Here is a 22,920-nt window from a genome sequence, read left to right on the forward strand (position 1 = left end):
GAGCGTTCCTTTCTCTGCACCCTCACCAATATTTGTTATTGCCTATCTTTTTGATAAAAGCCATTTTAACTGGTATGAGATGATATGTCATTATAGTTTTGATTTGCATTACTCTGATGACCAATGAATGTTGAGCATTTTTCATATACCTGTTGGGCATTTGTATCTTCTGAGAAATGTCTAATCAGATCTTTTGCCCATTTTTTAATGAGATTATTTGATTTATTTCCTGTTGAGTTGTTGGAGCTCCTTATATATGCTAGTTATTAATCCTTTGTCAGGGATGCAAATATTTTCTCCCACTCTGTGGGTTGTTTCTTCCCTTTGTTGATTATTTCCTTTGCTGTGCAGAAGCATTTTAGCTTTTTTTAGCTTGATGTGATCCCATTTGTCCAATTTTACTTTGGTTGCCTGTGCTTTTGGGGTATTACTCAAGAAGTCATTGCCCACAGACTAATGTCCTGGAGCATTTCCCCAGTGTTTTCTTTTTAGTAATTTCATAGTTGCAGGTCTTAGATTTAAGTCTTCAATCCATTTTGATTTGATTTTTGTATATGGCAAGAGATAGGGGTCTAGTTTCATTTTTATGCATATGGATATCCAGTTTTCCCAGTACCACTTACTGAGGAGACTGTCCTTTCTCCAACATATGTTCTTCACACCTTTCTCAAAAATGAGTTCATTATAGATGTGTGGATTTATTTCTAGATTATCTATTCTGTTCTATTGGTCTATGTGTCTGTTTTTATTGCCAGTAACCTGCTGTTTTGGTTACTGCAGCTCTGTAGTATAATTTGAAGTCAGGTAATGTGATTCTTCCAGTTTTGTTCCTTTTGCTCAAGGTGGCTTTGTCTATCCTGGGTCTTTTGTGGTTCCATGCAAGTTTTTAAATTATTTTTCCTATTTCTGTGAATAATGTTGTTGGTGTTGTGATGGGGATTGCATTGAATCTGTGGATTGCTTTGGGAAGTGTGGACACTTTAACAATATTGATTGTTCTGATCCACAAGCATGGAATACCTTTCCTTTTTTTAATGTCCTCTTCAATTTCTTTCATTAATGTTTTATAGTTTTCCTGGTCGAGACCTTTCACTTCTTTGATTAAGTTTATTCCTAAGTATTTTATTTTTATTTGTAGATATTATAAATGGGATTACTTTCTTGGTTTCTTCTCCAGATTGTTTACTGTTAGCATATAGAAATGCTACTGATTTTTGTATGTTGATTTTATATCCTATAACTTTACTGAATTTGTTTCTCAGTTCTAATAGTTTTTTGGTACAGTCTTTAGGTTTCTGTCTAGATATAAGAACATATCGTCTGCAAGCAAGGACAGTTTGACTTCTTCCTTTCTAATTTGGATGCCTTTTATTTCTTTCTCTTAGCTGATTGCTCTAGCTAGAACTTCCAGTACTATGTTGAATGACAGCAGTGAGAATGGGCATCCTTGTCTTGTTCCAGATCTTAGAGGAAAGGCTTTCAGTTTTTCCCCATTCAGTATGATACTAGCTGTGGATCTGTCATATATGGCTTTTATCATGTTGAGGTGTGTTCCTTCTATACCCAGTTTTTTGAGTTTTTGTCATGAAGAGGTGTTGATTTTATCAAATGCATTTTCAGCATCAGTTGAAATGATTGTATGGTTTTTTTCCTTTGTTTTCTTCATATGATGTATCACAATGATTTATTTGTGTATGTTGAACCATCCTTGCATCCCCCGGATGAATCTCCACTTGATCATGATGAATAATCTTTTTAATGTGTTGTAGAATTTGGTTTGCTAATATTTTGTTGAGGATTTTTACATCTTTGTTTATCAGAGACGTTGGCCTATAGTTTCTTTTTTTGTTGTCTCTTTGTCTGGTTTTGGTATCAGGGTGATACTGGCCTTGCAGAATGGGTTTGAGAATATTCCCTCCTCCTTAATTTTTTGGAGTAGTTTGAGTAGGGTTGGTATTAGTTCTTTGAATGTTTGGTAGAATTCAGCAGTAAAGCCATCAGGTCCTGGGCTTTTCTGTGATAGGAGAATTTTTATTACAGCTTCTGTCTCATTACTTGTTAACAATCTATTCAGATTTCTTGTTTCTTCCTGGTTCAGTCTTGGTAGTTTGTATATCTAGGAATTTATCCATTTTTTCCTAGGTTTTCCAATTTATTGACATATAGTTGCTTGTAGTAGTCTCTATTGGTCCTTTGAATTTCTACAGTGTCAGTTTAATGTCTCCTTTTTCATGTTTGATTTTATTTATTTGGGTCTTCTCTTTTTTTAGTCTGGCTAAGGGTTTGTCAGTTTTGTTTATCATTTAAAAAAAACCCAACTTTTCATTTCATTGATCTTTTATGTTGTTTTTTGGTTTTAATTTCATTTATTTCTGCTCTGATCTTTATTATTTCTTTTCTTCTAATTTGGGGATTGGTTTGCTGTTCCTTTTCTAGTTCTTTCAGATGCCTTAGGTTGTTTATTTGAAGTTTTTCTATTTTTTTGTTGTAGACATCTATTACTATAAATTTTCCTCTCAGTATTTCTTTTGCCGTATCCCATATGTTTTGGTGTGTTCTGTTTTCTTTTTCATTTGTTTGAAGAAAGTTTTAAATTTTCTTCTTAATTTCTTCATTGACCCACTGGTCATTCATGGGTATATTGTTTAATTTCCATGTGCTTGAATAGTTTCTAATGTTCTTCTTATTATTGATTTCTAGTTTGTTCCATTCTGGTCAAAGAAAATACTTGATATGATTTCGCTTTTTTTGAATTTTATAAGACTTGTTTTTTGCCTAACATATGGTCTGTGCTTGAGAATGATCCATGACCAAGGAGAAGAGTGTGTATTCTGCAGCTGTTGGATGAAACAATCTATAAATGTCTATTAGTTCCATTTTGTCTATAGCGCAGATTAAGTCCAGTGTTTCTCTGTTGATTTTCTGTCTGGTTAATCTGTCCAGTGCTAAAAGTGGGGTGTTGAGGTCTCCAGCTATTATTGTGTTGGGATCAATTTCTCTTTAGTTCTGATAATATTTGCTTTATATATCCGGGTGCCAGTGTTGGGTGCCTATATATTAATATTTAGAATTGTTATATCCTCTTGCTGAATTGACCCCTTTATCATTATATAATGGCCTTCTTTGTCTCTTTTTATAGTTTCTGTCTTGAAATCGATTTTATCTAATAGAAGTATATAGCTACTCCTACTCTTTTTGGTTTCTGTTTGCATGGAATATCTTTTTCCATCCCTTTATTTTCAGTCTGTATGTGTCTTTAGAGATGAAATAGGTTTCTTGTAGACAACATATAGTTGAGGCTTGTTTTTTTATCCATTCAGCCACTCTGTTTTTTGATTAGAGAGTTTAGTCCATTTACATTCAGTGTTATTCATAGGTAAAGGCTTATTACTACCATATTGTTATTTGATTTCTGTTTGTTTTGTGGTCTTCTGATCATTTGTTCCTTCCTTCCTTTCATCCTTCCTTCCTTCCTGTCTTTCTTTGTATAAAAGTTATTTTCTCTGATAGTGTGTTTTAATTTCTTGCTTTCATTTTTTGTGTATCTGTTGTAGGTGTTTTAATTTGAGGTTACCATGAGTTTGTTTTTTTGGTTTTTTTTGGTTTTTTTTTTTGAGACAGAGTCTCGCTTTGTTGCCCAGGCTAGAGTGAGTGTCGTGGCGTCAGCCTAGCTCACAGCAACCTCAGACTCCTCGGCTTAAGCGATCCTACTGCCTCAGCCTCCCGAGTAGCTGGGACTACAGGCATGCGTCACTATGCCCGGCTAATTTTTTTTATATAGATTTTTAGCTGTCCATATAATTTCTTTGTATGTTTAGTAGAGACGGGGTCTCGCTCTTGCTCAGGCTGGTCTCGAACTCCTGACCTTGAGGGATCCACCCGCCTCGGCCTCCCAGAGTGCTGGGATTACAGGCATGAGCCACCGTGCCTGGCCACCATGAGTCTTTTTAAAAAATCCTATAACCAATTATTTTAAACAGATGACAACTCTGCTTACAACAAAGAAACAAACAAACAAAGGGAAAGCTAAAAGAAACTACTCTTTAACTCCATCCCCCCCAACACTTTTTGACTCTTTGTTGTTTCCATTGTTTCCATTTATATCTTTTTTTTTCTCATGTCAGATGGGTAATGTGTGCCAACATCATAACAAGGTTTGAGGGAGGCACGTCTCACACATGCATTTGAACACCCAATCATCGTGCTTATGAACTACAAAAGGATTCATTTATATCTTTTTATATACTCTATCTGTTAAAATTGTTGTAGTTATTTTTTATAAGTTTGTCTTTTAGTTGTCCTATTGAAGATGTAAGTGGTTTATATGCTGCTATTATAGCAATATTCTGTGTTTGTCTACTTACTGTTACCAGTGAGTCTTATACCTTCAGATGATTTTTTATTGTTCTTTAACACCCTTTTCTTTCAGATTGAAGAACTCCCTTTGGCACTTCCTGTGGGGCAGGTCTGATGTTGATGAAATCCTTCAGCTTTTGTTTGTCTTGGAAAGTCATTATTTCTCCTTCATATTTGAAGGATATTTTTGCAGGATGTAATATTCTAGGATTAAAATTTTTTTCCTTCAGCACTTTGAATATGTCATGCCACTCTCTCCTGGCCTGTAAGGTTATCACCAAGAAGTGTGCTGCCAGATATATCGGAGCTTCTGTATATGTTATTTTTTTTTTCTTTTTTCATGTCTCTCTTAGGACCTTTCCTTTGTCCATGACCTTTAGGAGCTTGATTATTAAATGCCTTGAGTCTTGTTTGGGTTAAATTTGCTTGGTGTTCTGTGACCTTCTTGTGCCTGAATATTGAGATCTTTCTCTAGGTTTGGGAAGTTCTCTGCTATTATCTATTTCTTTAAATAATTACCCCAATCTTTCTCTCTACCTCCTCTTTAAGGCCAATAACTCTTAGATTTGTCCTTTTGAGGCTATCTTCTAAATTTTGTAGGTATGCTTTGTTCTTTTTGATTATCTTTTGTTTTTTCTCTTCTGACTGCGTATTTTCAAATAGCCTGTCTTCACGCTCACTAGTTCTTTCTTCTGCTCGATCTGTTCTGCTGTTGAGAGATTCTGATGCATTTCTCAGTTTGTCGATTCAGTTTTTCAGCTCTAGAATTTCTGCTTTTTTTTAATTATTATTTAAGTCTCTTTGTTGAATATCTCTGATAGGCTTCTGAATTCCATCTCTGCATTGTCTTGAAGTTCATTGAGCTTTTTCAGAACAGCTATTTGAATTCTTTGTCTAAAAGGTCATATATCTTCATCTCTCCAGGATTTGGTCTCTGCTACCTTATTTAGTTTATTTGGTAAAGTCATGTTTTCCTAAGTGTTCTTGGTGTTTCTTTCTTTTTTTTTTTTTTTTAGACTAGTCAAGTGCAGTAGTGAGAAGGGGGGAAAGTGGTAGAACAAGGAGTTCAATGTGTATTTCTTGATGTTTATGGATGTTTGTTGATACCTGGGTATTGAAGAGTTTGATATTTATTCTAATCTTCACAGTCTGGCCTTGTTTGAACTAAGGCTTTCCAGATATTCAAAAGGAATTAGGAGTTGTGATCTAAGTCTTTGATCACTGTGGCCATATCAGCACTAGAGGGCACCCAAAGCACAGTAATGCTGCAACTTTTGCAGCCTCCTGGTGGTACCTGCTGCCTTGGTAGACTCATTTTTGGTTCTTATGAAGGTGCTTTTTTACATGAACAATAAATTCAGTGTTCCTGCCAGGGGGATGATCTCTGATCTCTGGAGGGTTCTATTTAATGTTTGGCCATCTTGCCCCACCTCCTCTATCTTCTCTTTCTTTCTTTTTTTTTTTTTTCTTCTTTGAGACAGGGTCTCACTCTTGCCTGGGCTGGACTAGGGTGCCGTAGCCTCATTATAGCTCACTGCAACTTCAAACTCCTAGGCTCAAGCAATCTTCCTGTCTCGGCTTCCTGAAAAGCTGGGACTACAGGCACGTGCCACCCCATCTGGCTAATTTTTTTTATTTTTTGTAGAGACAGGGTTTCCATGTGTTGCCGAGGCTGGTCTTGAACTCCTGGCCTCAGGCAGTCCTTTTGCCTTAGCCTCCCAAAGTGCTGGGATTACAAGTGTGAGCCACAGTGCCCAGCTTCTTCTCTTCCTTTTTTTAGAGCAAGGAAAATAGTCCTGAAAGGTCCTCAGTATACTTTGTATCACATGTTTCAGTGTAAACCTGTCACTAGCAAAGTGAATGGAATTACTGTAGTGGGCAAGACTATTCAGCATTCACCCCTGCAACTAAGGAGCACGTGAACACTTAACTTCTGAAGAAAATTAAGGTTCTCTTAGCCTGAAAGAGGGGGCAGTGGCTATTTGGGAGGTAACCAGCAATATCTGCCTGAAAACCATAATAAAATTTTTGGTTATTAAAGACATAATTTGAAAGATTAATACACCTTTGTTTTCTTGGGGTTTTTTTTGAGACAGAGTCTCACTCTGTTGCCCGGGCTAGAATGCCGTGGAGTCAGCCTAGCTCACAGCAACCTCAAACTCTTGGGCTCAAGCAATCCTACTGCCTCAGCCTCCCAAGTAGCTGGGACTACAGGCATGCGCCACCATGCCCGGCTAATTTTTTTCTATATATATTTTTAGTTGTCCGGTTAATTTCTATTTTTTTAGTAGAGACGAGGTCTCACTCTTGCTCAGGCTGATCTCGAACTCCTGACCTCAAGTGATCCTCCTGCCTCGGCCTCCCAGAGTGCTAGGATTACAGGCATGAGCCACCGTGCCCAGCCAAAAAATTAATACACCTTTGGAGTAAAATATATATATAAAGTGAAAAATGAAAATATGCCCTCACCCCATTTTTGCCTCCTCGTTCCACTCCGCTGATGAAACTACTCTCAGTAGTTTGTTAGGTATGATTTCAGATGTTTTACTCTATTCCTCTAAGTGTATAAATATGTCAGTATAGTTTTGTTTTTTTCTCCTAAATTTTGATTCATACTAAACATACTAATCTGTACCTTGGTATTTTCCCTCACTAATATATCAAAGACGTTTTTCCATATCAGTGTGTATAGTGCTCCCTTTTGCAGAGTGTTCCACATGTAGGTCTACCATATTATAGTTCATGTTGGCCCTTCTGATGGTCATTTAGGCTGTCTCCAGTTTTTCCCCATTACTAATAATACAATATCTATCCTATCCCACTTTTTATAACTTTATGATGAAAAATTTCAATCATATATGAAAGTAGAGAGACCTAGTATAACAATCCCCCACATATCTATCACCTGTCATCATCAGTTGTGACCATTTTCTCTCTCATTTCATCCATCCCTCTCTCCCTACATTTTTTTTTGCTCAAGAACTTTGAAAACAAGTCTCAAATATCCTTTCATCCATAAATACTTCAGCATCTAGGCCACTTTTTTTTTAGTTAAAATTCACATAACATGGAATTAACCATTTCAAATGTACAGTTCAGTGACATTTAGTACATTCATAATCTAATTCTAAAACATTTTCATCACCCCAAAAGGAAACCCTATATTTATTAAGCAGTCACTCCCCACTCAGCCTCCCCCCAAGCAGCCACTAATCTGCTTTCTGTTTCTGTGGATTTACCATTTTTGAATATTTTATATAAATGGAATCATATATAACCTTTTGTGCCTAGCTTCTTTCACCTAGCATGTTTCCAAGGTTTATCATGTTGTAGCACATATCAGCACTTCATTCCTTTTTATAGCTGAATAATATTGTATTTTATGAATATGCCACATTCATTCATTAGTTGATGGATATTTGAATTGTTTCCACTTTTTTACTATTGTGAATAGTGCTGCTATGAACATTTGTACACAAATTTTTGTTTGAATACCTATTTTTACTTCTTTGGTGTCTATACCTAGGAGAAGAATTGCTGGATCCTACAGTAATTGTGTTTAATTTTTTGAAGAACTGCCATACTATTTTCCATATTAACTGTACCATTTTACATTCCCACCAGCAATGTTTGAGAGTTCCAATTTCTCCGCATTCTTGCCAACATTTACTTTCTAGGTTTTTGAAATTGTAGCCATCCTAAGTGGGTATGAAGTGATATCTCATTGTGGTTTAGATTTGCATTTCCCTAATGACTCATGATTTTGAACATTTTTTTCATGTAGTTGCTGGCCATTAATATATCTTCTTTGAGAAAGGGTCTGTTGAAGTCCTTTGCCCATTTTTAATTGGGTTGTTTGTCTTTTTGTTGTTGAGTTGAAAGAGTTCTTTATATTTTAAATCTTGGACCCTTCTGAGATATATTTGCAAATATTTTCTCCCATTATGTGGGTTGTTTTTTTACTTTCTTATGGTGTCCTTTGATGCACAAAAGCTTTTGATTTTATTTTTTTTTTTTTTTTTTTTTTGTTGAGACAGAGTCTCACTTTGTTGCCCAGGCTAGAGTGAGTGCCGTGGCGTCAGCTTAGCTCACAGCAACCTCAAACTCCTGGGCTCAAGCGATCCTACTGCCTCAGCCTCCCGAGTAGCTGGGACTACAGGCATGCGCCACTATGCCCGGCTAATTTTTTTTTTCTATATAGATTTTTAGGTGTCCATATAATGTGTTTCTATTTTTAGTAGAGACGGGGTCTCGCTCAGGCTGGTCTCGAACTCCTGACCTTGAGCAATCCACCCGCCTCGGCCTCCCAGAGTGCTAGGATTACAGGCGTGAGCCACCGCGCCCGGCCAAGCTTTTGATTTTAATGAAGTCAATTTATGTTTTTTCTTTTGTTGCTTATCCCTTTGGTGTCCTAACCACTTCTGAAAGTGTATTTGTAGAAAGGATTTCTTAAAATGGGATTACCACTTAAATTTTTTATACATACATATATAGAGTCTGCCCTCCTTATCCATGGGTTCCATATCCATGAATTCAACCAACCACAGATCGAAAATATTCAAAAAAACAAAATTGTGTCTGTACTAAACATGTACAAAGTTTTTTTCTTATCATTATTCCCTAAACAATACAATATAACAAGTATTTACATATCATTTACATTGTATTAAGGTATTACAAATAATCTAGAGATGATTTAAAGTATAAGGGAGGACAATTATATGCTAATGAGCATCTGTGGATTTTGCTATCTAAGGGAGATCCTGGAGCCAGTCCCTCACACATACCAAGGTGGAACTGTACTCCAAAAGTTTATACATCCGTCTACTAAGATGAGTGCACACCTTAACCTATACTATGTATTAATCAGTCTTGCTATTTTCTTTTCTAATTTTTGACAAGTGAAAATGTTTTAATATATATTTTCATTATCACTGTTTACATTGTTACATTTTAAATTTTTCAGCCTATAGTCACTCAAATATTTGTTGAATGAATCTTCATATCCTTTGCCTGTTTTTTTTCTTTTTAATTGTCTACAGCAGATGCTACATTTATGTGTGACAAGCGGTGTAACAAGAAACGGTTGTGTGGACGGCATAAATGTAATGAGATATGCTGTGTGGTAAGTGGACTTATTGTTAGACATATTCAGATTCCTTTCATCCAGGTGCTGGGCTTCTGGAAGCCTCAGCCATCTGGAATGCAGCCCAGGTTGAGAAATCACTGGGAGGGACCCATAGGCAGCAGTCAGAAAGTTTTCGTAGTCCCTATACCCACTCAGCAGGGAGACAGACTGGGCCTCTTAAAGCCTCAGCCAACTCAAGAACTCAGCCAGTGGCATCTAGTGGCAACACAGAGGAAAAGAAAGGAAAGACAGAAGAAGGCCTCAGGCCCCAGAGCTCAAGACCACTAGATGAGCACACAGTCTCCTGCAGGACACTGTGTATTGTCCCAACACAGGCTGGCCTAGACTTAGCAACTCAGGCTTCAGGTTTCATATGCTCCTTAGGTCATGTCAGTAGATAAAATGAGTATGACATTTTTTAAAGGAACATGTTTCTTTATTTGAAATATTTACTTCTATGGAACTAATTAAAGGATACACTACCTGGTTATTGGTAATGTGTTATCTTGTCATATATATTATATGTATATATATGGGTATATGTATATGTGCGTATTATGTGCATATATGTACATACACATATATAAACAAGATAACCAGCAAGGTAGTACATATACATGTATATGTGTGTATATAAAACACATAATTATTATTTTTAAAATTTATATATTGACAAGGTAAAGAGTGATAAAGTTGTGCTGTAACCAAGACTTATAAACCAGTTTTAAGGCTTGATGACTTCCTCTTATTATCAAAAATTTCAAACATATACAAAAGCAGGCCGGGCGAGGTGGCTCACGCCTGTAATCCTAGCACTCTGGGAGGCCGAGGTGGGCGGATCGTTTGAGCTCAGGAGTTCGAGACCAGCCTGAGCAAGAGCGAGACCCCATCTCTACCAAAAATAGAAAGAAATTATATGGACAGCTAAAAATATATATAGAAAAAATTAGCCGGGCATGGTGGCGCATGCCTGTAGTCCCAGCTACTCGGGAGGCTGAGACAGGAGGATCGCTTGAGCTCAGGAGTTTGAGGTTGCTGTGAGCTAGGCTGACGCCACGGCACTCACTCTAGCCTGGGCAACAGAGTGAGACTCTGTCTCAAAAAAAAAAAAAAAAAAAAACAAAAGCAGAGTGAGTCCCATATATACAATATATATATAGTGAGTCCCATATATACTATATATATATATATATATATATATATATATATATATAGTGAGTCCCATATATACAACATCCAGCTTCAGTAGTGATGAATCTTGTTTCGTCCATATCCCCACCTATTCCCTCTTCTCTTGATTATTTTGAAGCTATTCCAAGACTTCATTTCATCCATAAATGTATAGAGCTTTATTTCTATTAATCTGCTTGTTATGGAAAATATAAAATGGAGACGATTTTGTGAATAACTATAAATCTCTCTTCCCAGGATAAGGAGCATAAATGTCCTTTGATTTGTGGGAGGAAACTCTGTTGTGGCCTTCATAGGTGTGAAGAACCTTGTCATCGTGGGAACTGCCAGATATGCTGGCAAGCCAGTGAGTGTCTTCAATATAAGAGTTTTCTAGAAATTCAGGCATAATGTATTTTCAAAGATTGATTTGCTTAAATTGGTGTGGATTTATTTATTTATTTATTTTTGAGACAGGGTCACACTTTTTCGCCCAGGCTAAAGTGCAGTGGCATCATCATAGCTCACAGCAACCTCCAACTCCTGAGCTCAAGCGATCCTCCTGCCTTAGTCTCCCCAGTAGCTGGGACTACAGGCACATGCCACCACATCGGAGTTTTGTATTTTTTATACAGACAGGATCTTGCTGTGTTGGCCAGGCTGGTCTCAAACTCTTGGGCTCAAGCAGTCATCCTGCCTTGGCTTCCAAAAGTGCTGGGATTATAGGTGTGAGCCATCACACCCAGCCAGTTTTAATTTTTAATCAGGTGGATATAGATAAATATAACTCACATAAAAAAGAAATTACAACTGAGAATTTTTTTTTCTTTTGAGAAGGGTCTATCTCTGTCACCTAGGCTGGAATGCAATGGCATGATCACAGCCCAGCCCAAAACTGAGAAATTTAAAAATATAATTGATTAATTAGTTCATTTTAAAATAACATATACTCACTGTATGTATATAAGTACCATAATATTTTTAGAAAAATAACTATTTTTAACAAAATAGAATAGCGAATGCCTGGTTTAATAGAAGATAGCTGAATTCTCTTCTCTCCTTCTGCATTCAATCTGATTAGCTGGGCATGATGGTGCCTACCGGAAGTCCTATTTGGGATGCTGAGGCAGGAGAATCACTTGAGCCCAGGAGTTTGATGTTGCTGTGAGCCAGGCTAACACCATGGCACTCTAGCCCAGGGCAACAGAGTGAGACCCTGTCTCAAAAAAAAAAAAAAGAAAAATTCAAATAATTATGGATATTCTTCTTTGAAATTATACCAAAACTCAGCCTCACTTCAGAAAGGACTTTAGTCAGTGTTTTTGTTTTTGTTCTCTGTCATGTTAAAATTCACTGGTCATTTTTATACTTTGTGGTTTTTGTGTTTTGTTTGTTTGGTTTTTACTAGCTACAGCTGCTGGAATGGGATGTTGTACTTTGAATGAATCTTTTACCCATGCATGATTTTATAATGGCATACATTGATCATTTGGAAAATAATTGTTCACTAGGTTGTGCAGATCTTTGAAATGTTGACAAGTTTTGTATTGTAATATTAAATAATCATTAATACAACCTCCAATCTAATTAGAAATGTGTTGGGAAAAGTACTGGGAAGTTGTCATGTTTATAGTAGTAAATGGAACAATTTATATGTGTGTGTGCCTTTTTTACCTGCTCAGCTTTAATTAAAAAAAAAAACCCAAAAAATTCTCCTCTAAAAATACAAGCATAAAAATATGTATGTGTAAATATGTATGTGCACATCTCAAACTCATGAATGATTGTTTTGTTTCACCTGCTGCCCCACCAGGTTTTGATGAATTAACCTGCCACTGTGGCGCATCGGTGATCTACCCTCCAGTTCCCTGTGGTACTAGGCCCCCTGAGTGTACCCAAACCTGCGCCAGAGTCCATGAATGTGACCATCCAGGTGAGTTTCATCTTACATCCACACTTCCCAACCTGCTTACACCATGTCATTTAGGATGTTGCTGTGTTTTCACTGCTCTAAAGTCATGCTGTGATGGCATCCCCTTGCTCCCCATGCTCAGGAGCTGCTTCTGTGAAGGTGGATGTGTGATCTGGGCCACAGCTGGGAATCATAGTGCCCTCCATTGCATTACTCTAAGGATGTCAAACACACCTGAAAAGTTCTTGTCTCTCAGGAGTTTCTTTCTTCGTGGGCTCCACTTTGGTGCATGTTTTAAAGTTGAGCATCTTTTTACAAAATTAAAAGTGACTTGTTTTTGGTGTTGTCACAGAAGCAATGTATTTATTATATAAAAATAAAGAAAATAGAGATAAAGTCAAAAGATTGAAATTAAATCATCTATTATGTCCCCTTTGAAGAGTTATACTTTAGTGCGTATTTTTCAGGGTCATTTTCCATGTTCAAATATATATATTTGCATTTTTTCCCTAAAATAAAAGTGGGATCCTATTGTACTTAATAATTTGAAGCAGCTTTTTTCCTCTTATTATATTTTTAATCTCTCTCCTTGTCAATGAGTATTTTTCTACAGTATAGATTTTTAATGGCAGTTAAGTGTCCTGTTACATGGATGGGCCATAATTTATTCAGTCAGACTTGTGTTTCTGGACAGTTAAGTTGTTTCCAGTTTTTCTCTGATAAACTGCTCAGCTACCAGGCCAACAGCTACTTGATGTCACCCGTTTTTCATGTCTGTCAAGTCTAGTTGCTGGCTTTCCTCTAGGGCCATATTGGGCCCATTATTTTATTTTACCAAGTCCCAGAGACAAACTGGTAATAACTCAAGGCACCAGATTTGATACTCACAGTAAGTCTGACCATATGATTCAGACTTAGACAATTAGCTCTCAGTTTTTTAAGTTAATAGAGTAAAACATAATTAAGTAAATTCCTCATGAAGTGAAAAAGTTCATTCCTTCCCTGGGGATCTTAGGATGGCCCTCCCAGCATAGTTTGCAAGGCCCTGCTGCGGCATTCATGCCAGCATGAAGTAAATACCCAGGCAAATACCCACCCATTCCTTCCTTTATACTCACTTGCAGATTTTACAGATGAAGTCCAAATCCTGCTGGGCAATATCCATAGTAATAAGTTAACCATTTGTGTGAATTGTGTTATTTTAGCCTGCTTTTTGTTCAGCATTCATTTCCATTTTCTTTCTTTTTGTATTTTTTTATTTTTTTGAGAGAATCTTGCTCTGTCACCCGGGCTAGAGCACCATGGCATCAGCCTACCTCATGGCAACCTCAAACTCGTGGGCTCAAGCAATCCTCCTGCCTCACTCTCCTGAGTAGCTGGGACTACAGGCACATGCCACCATGCCCGGCTAATTTTTTCTATTTTTCGTAGATACACAGGGTCCTGCTCTTGCTCAGGCCGGTCTTGAACTCCTTAGCTCAAGAGATCCTCCCTGCTCGGCCTCCCACAGTGCTAGGATTACAGGCATTAGCTACCGCCCTCGGCCCACATTTCCATTTTCTTAAATGTTTGTTATATATACAGCATGGTGTCAGACACAGGGAGCTTCAGAAGAACAAAAAAAAAAATCACATGATCTGAGGTTCTTATGTTCTCCCTGAGAGGAAGAGGGATGGTAGTTAAATACACATGACATGTGACAAAACCAACCTTCTTATGAAGATGGCAACAACCCATCTACATAAGCACTGAAACCATTAGGGAGTGTGAGGGAGCTCAGGCTAGAGTGTGGTCAGCCAAGGAAGGCTTTGTGGTAGGAGATGAGTTTTGATGAACTGCCCCATATAAGCAATAAAGAAATTGGAAAGAGTCAGCAGAAGCATTTTGGACAGAATCGATAGCAAAGATATATGAGCAAAAGTGAGCAGTTGCTGTGTAAGGTAGGGCCAAAAAAATGATAGAGGAGAATGAACAGACTATGTGGCTGTGCTGCAAGAGATGAGGTGGGAAAGCTGCCTCCTCTGCTTCTGTATTTTGGCACATCTCTTCCTCCTCAGTTGGGTTTCTTTTTCTCACTCACACTAATCCTTCAACACTTTAATGTAAAGCCAAGTAGTTTTTACTTTGCTGTGACCATTTAAAAAAGTACTCCCAGCTCCTGAATTCAAAAGTTTCATGTCATATGCCATTTATAACATGTATAATATTGCTTTATTTAGAAATTATTCCTGATGTTGCCTTTCTTTCTCTGCAGTATATCATTCTTGTCACAGTGAGGAGAAGTGTCCCCCTTGCACTTTCCTAACTCAGAAGTGGTGCATGGGCAAACATGAGGTAAGTTTTCTCTCTCAAGTGTTCGTCTTTGCGGCCACAGGACCAAAGAGATTTATGATTTAATTACTTAAGAGTTGTTAGTCTCAACATTTCTCAAATGTATTTTAAGAAGTAGAAGTTTTCGGCCGGGTGCGGTGGCTCACGCCTATAATCCTAGCACTCTGGGAGGCCAAGGCTGGAGGATCGCTTGAGGTCAGGAGTTCAAGACCAGCCTGAGCAAGAGCGAGACTCCATCTCTACTAAAAATAGAAAGAAATTATATGGACAGCTAAAAATACATATAGAAAAATTAGCCGGGCGTGGTGACCCATGCCTGTAGTCCCAGCTACTCAGGAGGCTGAGGCAGTTGGATTGCTTGAGCCCAGGAGTTTGAGGTTGCTGTGAGCTAGGCTGACGCCATAGCACTCTAGCTCGTGCAACAGAGTGAGACTCTGTCTCAAAAAAAAGAAAAGAAAAAAAAAAGAGAGAGAAGTAGAAGTTTTCTATTGCACTTTTTCTTTTTTAAATAAAATTTGTATACAATAGAATTTACCCTTTTTAGTGTACAGATCTGTGAGTTTTAACAAAAGCATACATACAGTCATGCAACCACTACAACAGTCAAGATGTTCCTTTCAGTCACCCCCAAATCCTCCTTCATGCTCCTCTCTAGGTCCTGATGACCAGTGATCAGTTATCTGTCCCAATAGTTTTACTTTTTCAGAATGTCACATAAACAAGAACTACCATATGATCCAGCAGTCCCACTGCTGGGTATATATCCAAAGGAGGAGAATCCAGTATACCAAAAAGATATCTACACTCCCGTGTTTATTGCAGCACTGTTCACAATACCCAAGATAGGGAATGAACCTAAGTATTCATCAACAGATGAATGGATAAAGAAATTGTGGTACGTATGCACAATGGAATTTTATACAGCCATGAAAAAGAATGAAATCCTGCCATTTGCAACAACATGCATGGAACTAGAGAAGATTATGTTAAGTTAAATAAGCCAAACACAGAAAGACATATTTCATATGTTCTCACTCATATGTGGGAGCTAAATATTAAAAACAATTGATCTCATGGAGACAGAGAGTAGAAAGATGGTTACCAGAGGCTGGGAAAGGGAATGGGGAGGAGAGGATAAAGTAGGGATGGTTAATGGGTGCAAAAATATAGTTAGATAGTTAGAATGATATTTGATAGCACAACAAAGTGACTATAATCAACAATAAATTAGGGTATACTGTAAAATAAGTAAAATAGTGGAATTGTAATGTTCCTAACACAAAGAAATGTTAAATGCCTGAAGTAATGAATACCCCAACTACCCTGATTTCATTAATTCACATTGTATGCCTGTATCAAAACACCACATGTACCCTGTAAAGATACACAACTATTATGTACCCATAATAAAAAATTTTAAAAAAGAATGTCACATAAGCAGAATCATATAGTAGGTAGCATTTTGAATCTGTTTTGCTGTTATTTTTTAATCTCGTTACAACCAAATGAAATTCAACCACTTGGCCTTGAGAACATGTAGTGTGTTCAGAGAGAACTTGTAGATTAATCACCATGGGGAGAGGTTGCAGGCCTGGGAAAAGGTGTTTCAGTGGGAGCATCCCAAGAGTAGAAGTGGACTTTCCACCACCTGTCACTGTTCCTTCTCCCTGTGCAACTGCCCGTCCTGACCACTGGGCCAGTGTGCCTTCCTCTAGTCTCACCTACACTTCCATATTGTTGGGACCCTGAAAGACTTTCACCCTCATTCTTAAACCCTAAGCCATATTTGGCATTGTCAAAGAGTTTTATAGACTCTTTTAAAACACTGAAAATTTTCTTTTATTTAAAAAAATGCATATTCATTGTAGACAGTTCAGAAGATATAATTCTGCTACTGAGAAAGAAATGCATCTTAACTTTGTGGTGTATAAATTACTAGGCATGTGTGATAAACACTTTTCCCTACTCTGCTTAAGATTACACTGTTTTGTAACTTGCTCTTTTTGCTTTATGACATGTTGGTCAACAATTCTTGACACTCTCTTGACGTCTGTAACAACATGCTTTCAGTATTCTTTTCTTATCTTCATGGACATATTTTTCTCCACTTATTTCCTGTGGGTGGTTCTCAAGTCCTTGATATTTATTCTTCCTCTATAAATCTCACTTCCTCTTTGAGTTTTTCCATTCTAAGACATCCATGTATCATCTTTGTGTTGATAACTTATTCAAACTTTATTCAAATATTGAGTACCTACTGTGTGGTAGGTGACAGGCTAGATTTGGGTGATTCAGAAGTGAATGAGGCCGGGCGCGGTGGCTCACGCCTGTAATCCTAGCACTCTGGGAGGCCGAGGCGGGTGGATTGCTCAAGGTCAGGAGTTCGAGACCAGCCTGAGCGAGACCCCGTCTCTACTAAAAATAGAAAGACATTATATGGACACCTAAAAATCTATATAGAAAAAATTAGCCGGGCATAGTGGCGCATGCCTGTAGTCCCAGCTACTCGGGAGGCTGAGGCAGTAGGATCGCTTAAGCCCAGGAGTTTGAGGTTGCTGTGAGCTAAGCTGACGCCACGGCACTCACTCTAGCCTGGGCAACAAAGTGAGACTCTGTCTCAACAAAAAAAAAAAAAGAAGTGAATGAGACCAATGTGACCCCTGCCCTTGGGGAGCCTTCACTTTGGGGTGGGAGGCAGACACGTAAGCCGGCAATTGCAATAATGTGGGAAATACAGAGTACCAAGGGGGACAGAAGGGCTCCCTACCCAGTGAAGGTGTTCTGGAGGACGTAACAACCTAAAGAATAGTGAGACAATAGGCAAATAATGTGGGGAGGGGATGACAGGACAGAGCATGTACAAAAATTATCCCCATCACCCTGGCAGTAGAATAGGTAAGGTTTAATGATTGGGAACTACATTCTACCAAATACTGATTCCAGAGTTATTGGAAGCATGTTTGTCCTAGCTTTTAGAAGCTTCCTCAAAAGTGGAAGTTACGTGTCACTGCAGCAGAAGTATATTTCTCATTTTGAGGATTCTTGAAGGAATTTGAGTGAATGCATAAGAGTAACCTTTGATCCCACAGGAGTAAAATTCCAGCAGCTTTTTCCTGCATTTGGTAGCCTAGAAGCAGGCAATTTTTCAAGAAAAAAATGAGTTGGGGGTTCCATTCCCTGTTGCCTATTAATTTTTTAAAGGACAGGACTGCTTGAAGCTATGGAGACCATGAGTTGGGAGGTGTGAGGAGATCTGAATATTTAATTTCATAAGACAACCCTGTCAGCAGTCTCGGAACCCTGGGCCAAGGTTGCCTTCCACCCCAGCCAGTACAAGGGTTAGTCTGTCAACTCAATGCCATAGCAGTTTGGATAGGAGGGGAAAGATATCTGATCCTCTCAGTCTTAGCATTTTTCAAGTACTCCCTAGTTATCTGGTTCCATTTGTTTTTTGCCGCCTTGGAAAGTTTATGTCCCAGGTTACATTTTTGGCTGCTGCGACAAATCCTTTTGGATTGTAACAAGCATTATTATTAAAGTTCAGATTTGTTTTCTGCTCAAACTAACCTTTCAAACTTTGAAAATCAAACTAATTTTTTTCAGATAAAAATAGCTTTTTAAAAAAATATTTTACAAGTTCAGAAATGTTTTAATAGGAAGTTAAAACTTACCCCAAATCCCACATGGAGATGAGAATCTGGCTATTTCTGTCTCTCCTAGTTACGAAGCAACATACCCTGTCACCTGGTTGATATCTCTTGCGGGTTACCCTGCAGTGCCACGCTTCCGTGTGGGATGCACAAGTGTCAGAGACTCTGTCACAAAGGAGAATGTCTTGTGGATGAGGCCTGCAAGCAGCCCTGCACCACCCCTAGAGCTGACTGTGGCCACCAGTGTATGGCACCCTGCCACCCCAGCTCACCCTGCCCTGTGACTGCTTGTAAAGCCAAGGTAGGTATTTGTGGCCCCAGATGGAGTATTGACTATGGCCCTGGGGCTGCTAGTGAGTCCAGAACGGTGTGCAGTAGCCCTTGGGCATGCCTCTTAATCAGGGGTCATTGGTTGCAAGGAACTGCAAGTTAAGTTAACAAGAGAAAGGTGGGCCGGGCGCGGTGGCTCACGCCTGTAATCCTAGCACTCTGGGAGGCCGAGGTGGGCGGATCGTTTGAGCTCAGGAGTTCGAGACCAGCCTGAGCAAGAACGAGACCCCATCTCTACTAAAAATAGAAAGAAATTATATGGACAGCTAAAAATATATATAGAAAAAATTAGCCGGGCATGGTGGTGCATGCCTGTAGTCCCAGCTACTCGGGAGGCTGAGACAGGAGGATCGCTTGAGCTCAGGAGTTTGAGGTTGCTGTGAGCTAGGCTGACGCCACGGCACTCACTCTAGCCTGGGCAACAGAATGAGACTCTGTCTCAAAAAAAAAAAAAAAAAAAAAAACAAGAGAAAGGTGATATAAGTCATGCAGGCTTCTGGCCACCCAGCTTGCTTTGGCCTTTTAATTCAGCAAGCACTCACTGCCACCTGACCACAGTCTCTGCCTCCCTTAGATCAAATTCTCTAGAGACTCTGTCCACTCCATTTATTCAACATACGTATTAATGTGAATGCCTATCTTGTATAAGACATTATCCAAGGTGTTAGGGCTAAATTAGCAAGCAAGAGACACATGGTTCCTCACAATTTGATGGGATACATACTCAGTAAATGATCACTCAGTTAACTATGACTGTTGTCATGGAGGAGTTGTCACACCCTATGGAGGGTGCTATGAAAGCATGTAAATGGGAGAATTAGCCTAGCCTGTGGGGTAAAGCAAGGCCACTCTGAGGAGGTGAAAGCCGTGGCATGAGGTGGAGTTGGCTAGGCCTCAGTTGGGTCTGGGTCAAGAGTCCACCTCTAGATCAGTGGTGACAATTTCATCTAGGCCTGTCCCGTCAGCCAGAATTAAGAAGAGAAATATAGTAGTTTCCAGAAAGGGACATTGTGACCAGGGCACTTCCCTCCTAGCATATCAATTACTGTGTTGTTAATTTGCATGTGTGGTTAGCTTCTATCTTGGAGAGTTTCCACTCACTGACTCTCTTCTCTGCCATAGTTTGGTCTGAGAGAGAATTTAAAAGTGAAACCTGCTTATTCACCTGGTTCCCATGTGCTGAAAGTTGCTCCATGTTAATCTGATTACAGGTAGAGCTACAGTGTGAATGTGGACGAAGAAAAGAGATGGTGATTTGCTCTGAAGCATCCAGTACTTATCAAAGGTTAGTGCTACTTAAATATTAACTGGTGGACCTAGGTGAAGGGGATACATGTGTTTATTGTAGAATACTTGCAGCTTTTCTAGAGGTAGGAAAGTTTTTTGAAGAAATTTTTAAAAATTTAGTTTCTTTGGTTCAAAGAAAAAGTGCTGCTTTATGTTGCCTTTTCTTCTCTAACTTTAATTTGTAAAATAGCCTTTTTATTTCTCCTCCTCTTTCTTCGTCTTTCTGTCTTGCTCTCATTGCATAAAAAGGAAAGATGCCCTGAAGTTAGGTGAATCGCTTTAACATTCTACAATTAGTCAGTGGCACAGCCAGGGCTAAATCCTGTGCTCCTCCCCTGGTATGGGGGTTTCTAATTGTTTTGTGGGGTATCTTTGCAGCCTCCTGAAGTCTTGGGACCTATGAAGTCATACAGGGATCTGAGTACAGAGGTAGAGGTGTTAGAGAATGAATGGTGGTGTGTATCTGTGGTTAGATGCAGAGATGTGCCACAGATATAGGACTTTAAGAGTATGCAGACATCAGATTGGCTGTGTTTGAAAACCTACTGGGTGCCAGGCATTGGCCTGGATGCTCAAGGGGATACTGAGCAGTTGGGTTACCTCATTGCTTCCTATATAGCTGCTTAGGATCTAATTGAGGAGATACGACATAACATGCAGGTAGTTCATAATAGATGGGCTTCCAGGGCCACACAGATTGTCGTGTGGTAGATTTGCTTTGAAAGAGGTCTTCTGCATCCCCACTATGGGCAGGTTCTTGTGAAACTGCAATGCCTCTTCTCTTTATTTTTATATTTCAGAATAGCTGCTATTTCCATGGCCTCTAAAATAACAGACATGCAGCTTGGAGATTCAGTGGAGATCAGCAGGTTAATTACCAAGAAGGAAGTTCACCAAGCCAGGTAATTTTTAAAATGGATATATATGCCTTTTTTCTTCAGTTAGACTAGAGGGCACAGATCATTCATTTATTTCGATCCCCCACAGTAGAGCCTTGGGCACACAGTAAGTGTTCAACAAGCATTTGATGTTAAGAAGCCAAGCCCACTCCAACCCCAATGAATCCTACTCAAACTATAGCTAAGACCAGAGGAGACCTTCCAGGCCTCACTACAGACAGTAGCTAGAAGCAGAGATCTAGATGTATCGTAGCTAACCCACAGGAGAATATAGAACCAGAGTGGTGGCTATGTCTAGAGAGGAAAGTGGGGCTGTTAGAGGGACACTTGGGGAGCATTTTGGGGGCTGAGCAGCCAGGAAACACTGAGGCCCATGTGACAATTCCTCGACCCCCATAACCCAGAGGCCTGCCCACTTGTCCTTGAGAGGGACCTCATCCAGCCATTCCTGGATTGGGGTCCCAGGGAGATGATGAAATTCCCAGGGCAGGGGGTGCTAGTGGAACCTGAAGGAATAGGTGGCCTCACAGGCTCTTCCTGGCCTGAGGAGATGTCCTTTGGCAAGAGTCAGCTATGTTTTCAGGTTGACTATCTAAGACTTCTTTTCTTACTGGATAGGAGCTATAAAGCCTGTATCCTGACTTTATTTTTTTTCATTTGCTTATCAAGGCTGGAGTGTGATGAGGAGTGTTCAGCCTTGGAAAGGAAAAAGTAAGTAGTTTCAACTGCTTTTTATCTCCTTGCCCTTGAGCTCTGTGAAATTAATGAGAGGGAGCAACCCTTAAAACATTCAGCACTGCTCTGAGTCTTTTACTGCTATCAAAGAGTGAAAGAAATGCCATCGTCAAGAATTGAATTGTCTAAGGATGAACCACACAGGTGATTTCAGCACATTCAGAAACATGAGCTATGTGGTTTGGGGCATGGTGTAAACATCACATGTCACAGCATGCTTCCTAGCCAACTTCCTGATTCCAACAGAGATAAGAGGTTTAAAACAATGTTTAGTGTACTTTTGTATTGAAGTATAACATACATATAGAAGATTAGAAGTGTACTGATTGGTGAATCATCACAAGTGAATATAGTTGCACTCAGGTGAAAAAATAATTACCAGAACCCTTTCTTGTACCTTACGAAGATATAAACTCTATCTCGACTTCTAACATTTTAGTTTTTCTGTTTTTGAACTTTAAGTAATGAAATCATGTAGGTTTTGTTTGTTTGTTTTGAGACAAACAAACACTGTCACCCAGGCTAGAGTGCAATGGCATCATCATAGCTCACTGCAACCTCAAACTCCTGGGCTCCAGCAATCCTCCTGCCATGGCCTCCCAAATAGCTGGGACTACAGGTACATGCCACCACGCCCAGCTAATTTTTCTATTTTTTTATAGAGACGGGGGTCTCACTCTTGCTCAGGCTGGTCTCGAACTCCTGACCTCAAGCAATCTTCCCGCCTTGGCCTCCCAGAGTGTTAGGATTACAGGCGTGGGCCACTGCACCTGGCCCTAGTTTGTATTATTTTTGTGTGGCTTTTTTCATTACATATGTGACATTCACTCCTGTTGTTGCATATGGCGATACTTTGTTCACTTTCATCCTGCATGTTATTTTATTGCATTAATATTCATTTATCTATTCTACTGTTAATAGTTATATGTATGTTGTTATGAGTATTGGGCTGTTACAAATAAAGCTGTTAAGAATAGCTTTACTGTATATTTCTGTACATTTCTCTTGGATATAAACTTAGGAGAATTGCGATTAATAGAATTTGTATATGTTCAACTTTAGAAAATTCTGCCAAACAGCATCCAAAGTGGTTGTACCACATTACACTCCCACGAACAGGGT

General features: G+C 39.0%; 1 protein-coding gene and 1 non-coding gene across 4 annotated transcripts in view; one reads left to right on the forward strand and one right to left on the reverse strand.

Moving 5' to 3' along the window:
- Positions 1 to 22,920, forward strand: part of NFX1 (nuclear transcription factor, X-box binding 1) — an 81,639-nt gene that overhangs the window by 46,670 nt on the left and 12,049 nt on the right. For 2 of the 3 annotated variants that reach the window (XM_069476513.1, XM_069476516.1), the window contains exons 12-19: positions 9,399 to 9,481; positions 10,913 to 11,021; positions 12,468 to 12,587; positions 14,821 to 14,900; positions 18,618 to 18,848; positions 20,089 to 20,162; positions 20,965 to 21,066; positions 21,733 to 21,774. In XM_069476513.1, coding sequence (XP_069332614.1) covers positions 9,399 to 9,481; positions 10,913 to 11,021; positions 12,468 to 12,587; positions 14,821 to 14,900; positions 18,618 to 18,848; positions 20,089 to 20,162; positions 20,965 to 21,066; positions 21,733 to 21,774 — 841 coding nt within the window. The remainder of the gene's footprint in view (positions 1 to 9,398; positions 9,482 to 10,912; positions 11,022 to 12,467; positions 12,588 to 14,820; positions 14,901 to 18,617; positions 18,849 to 20,088; positions 20,163 to 20,964; positions 21,067 to 21,732; positions 21,775 to 22,920) is intronic. The other variant, XM_069476514.1, reaches the window with a different exon arrangement.
- On the reverse strand, positions 4,119 to 4,224 carry LOC138389045 (small nucleolar RNA U13). Its single transcript, XR_011234485.1, has one exon. It is a non-coding gene; the product is annotated as a small nucleolar RNA U13 (small nucleolar RNA).

This window comes from Eulemur rufifrons, chromosome 7, assembly GCF_041146395.1.
Source record: "Eulemur rufifrons isolate Redbay chromosome 7, OSU_ERuf_1, whole genome shotgun sequence".
NCBI lineage: Eukaryota > Metazoa > Chordata > Mammalia > Primates > Lemuridae > Eulemur > Eulemur rufifrons.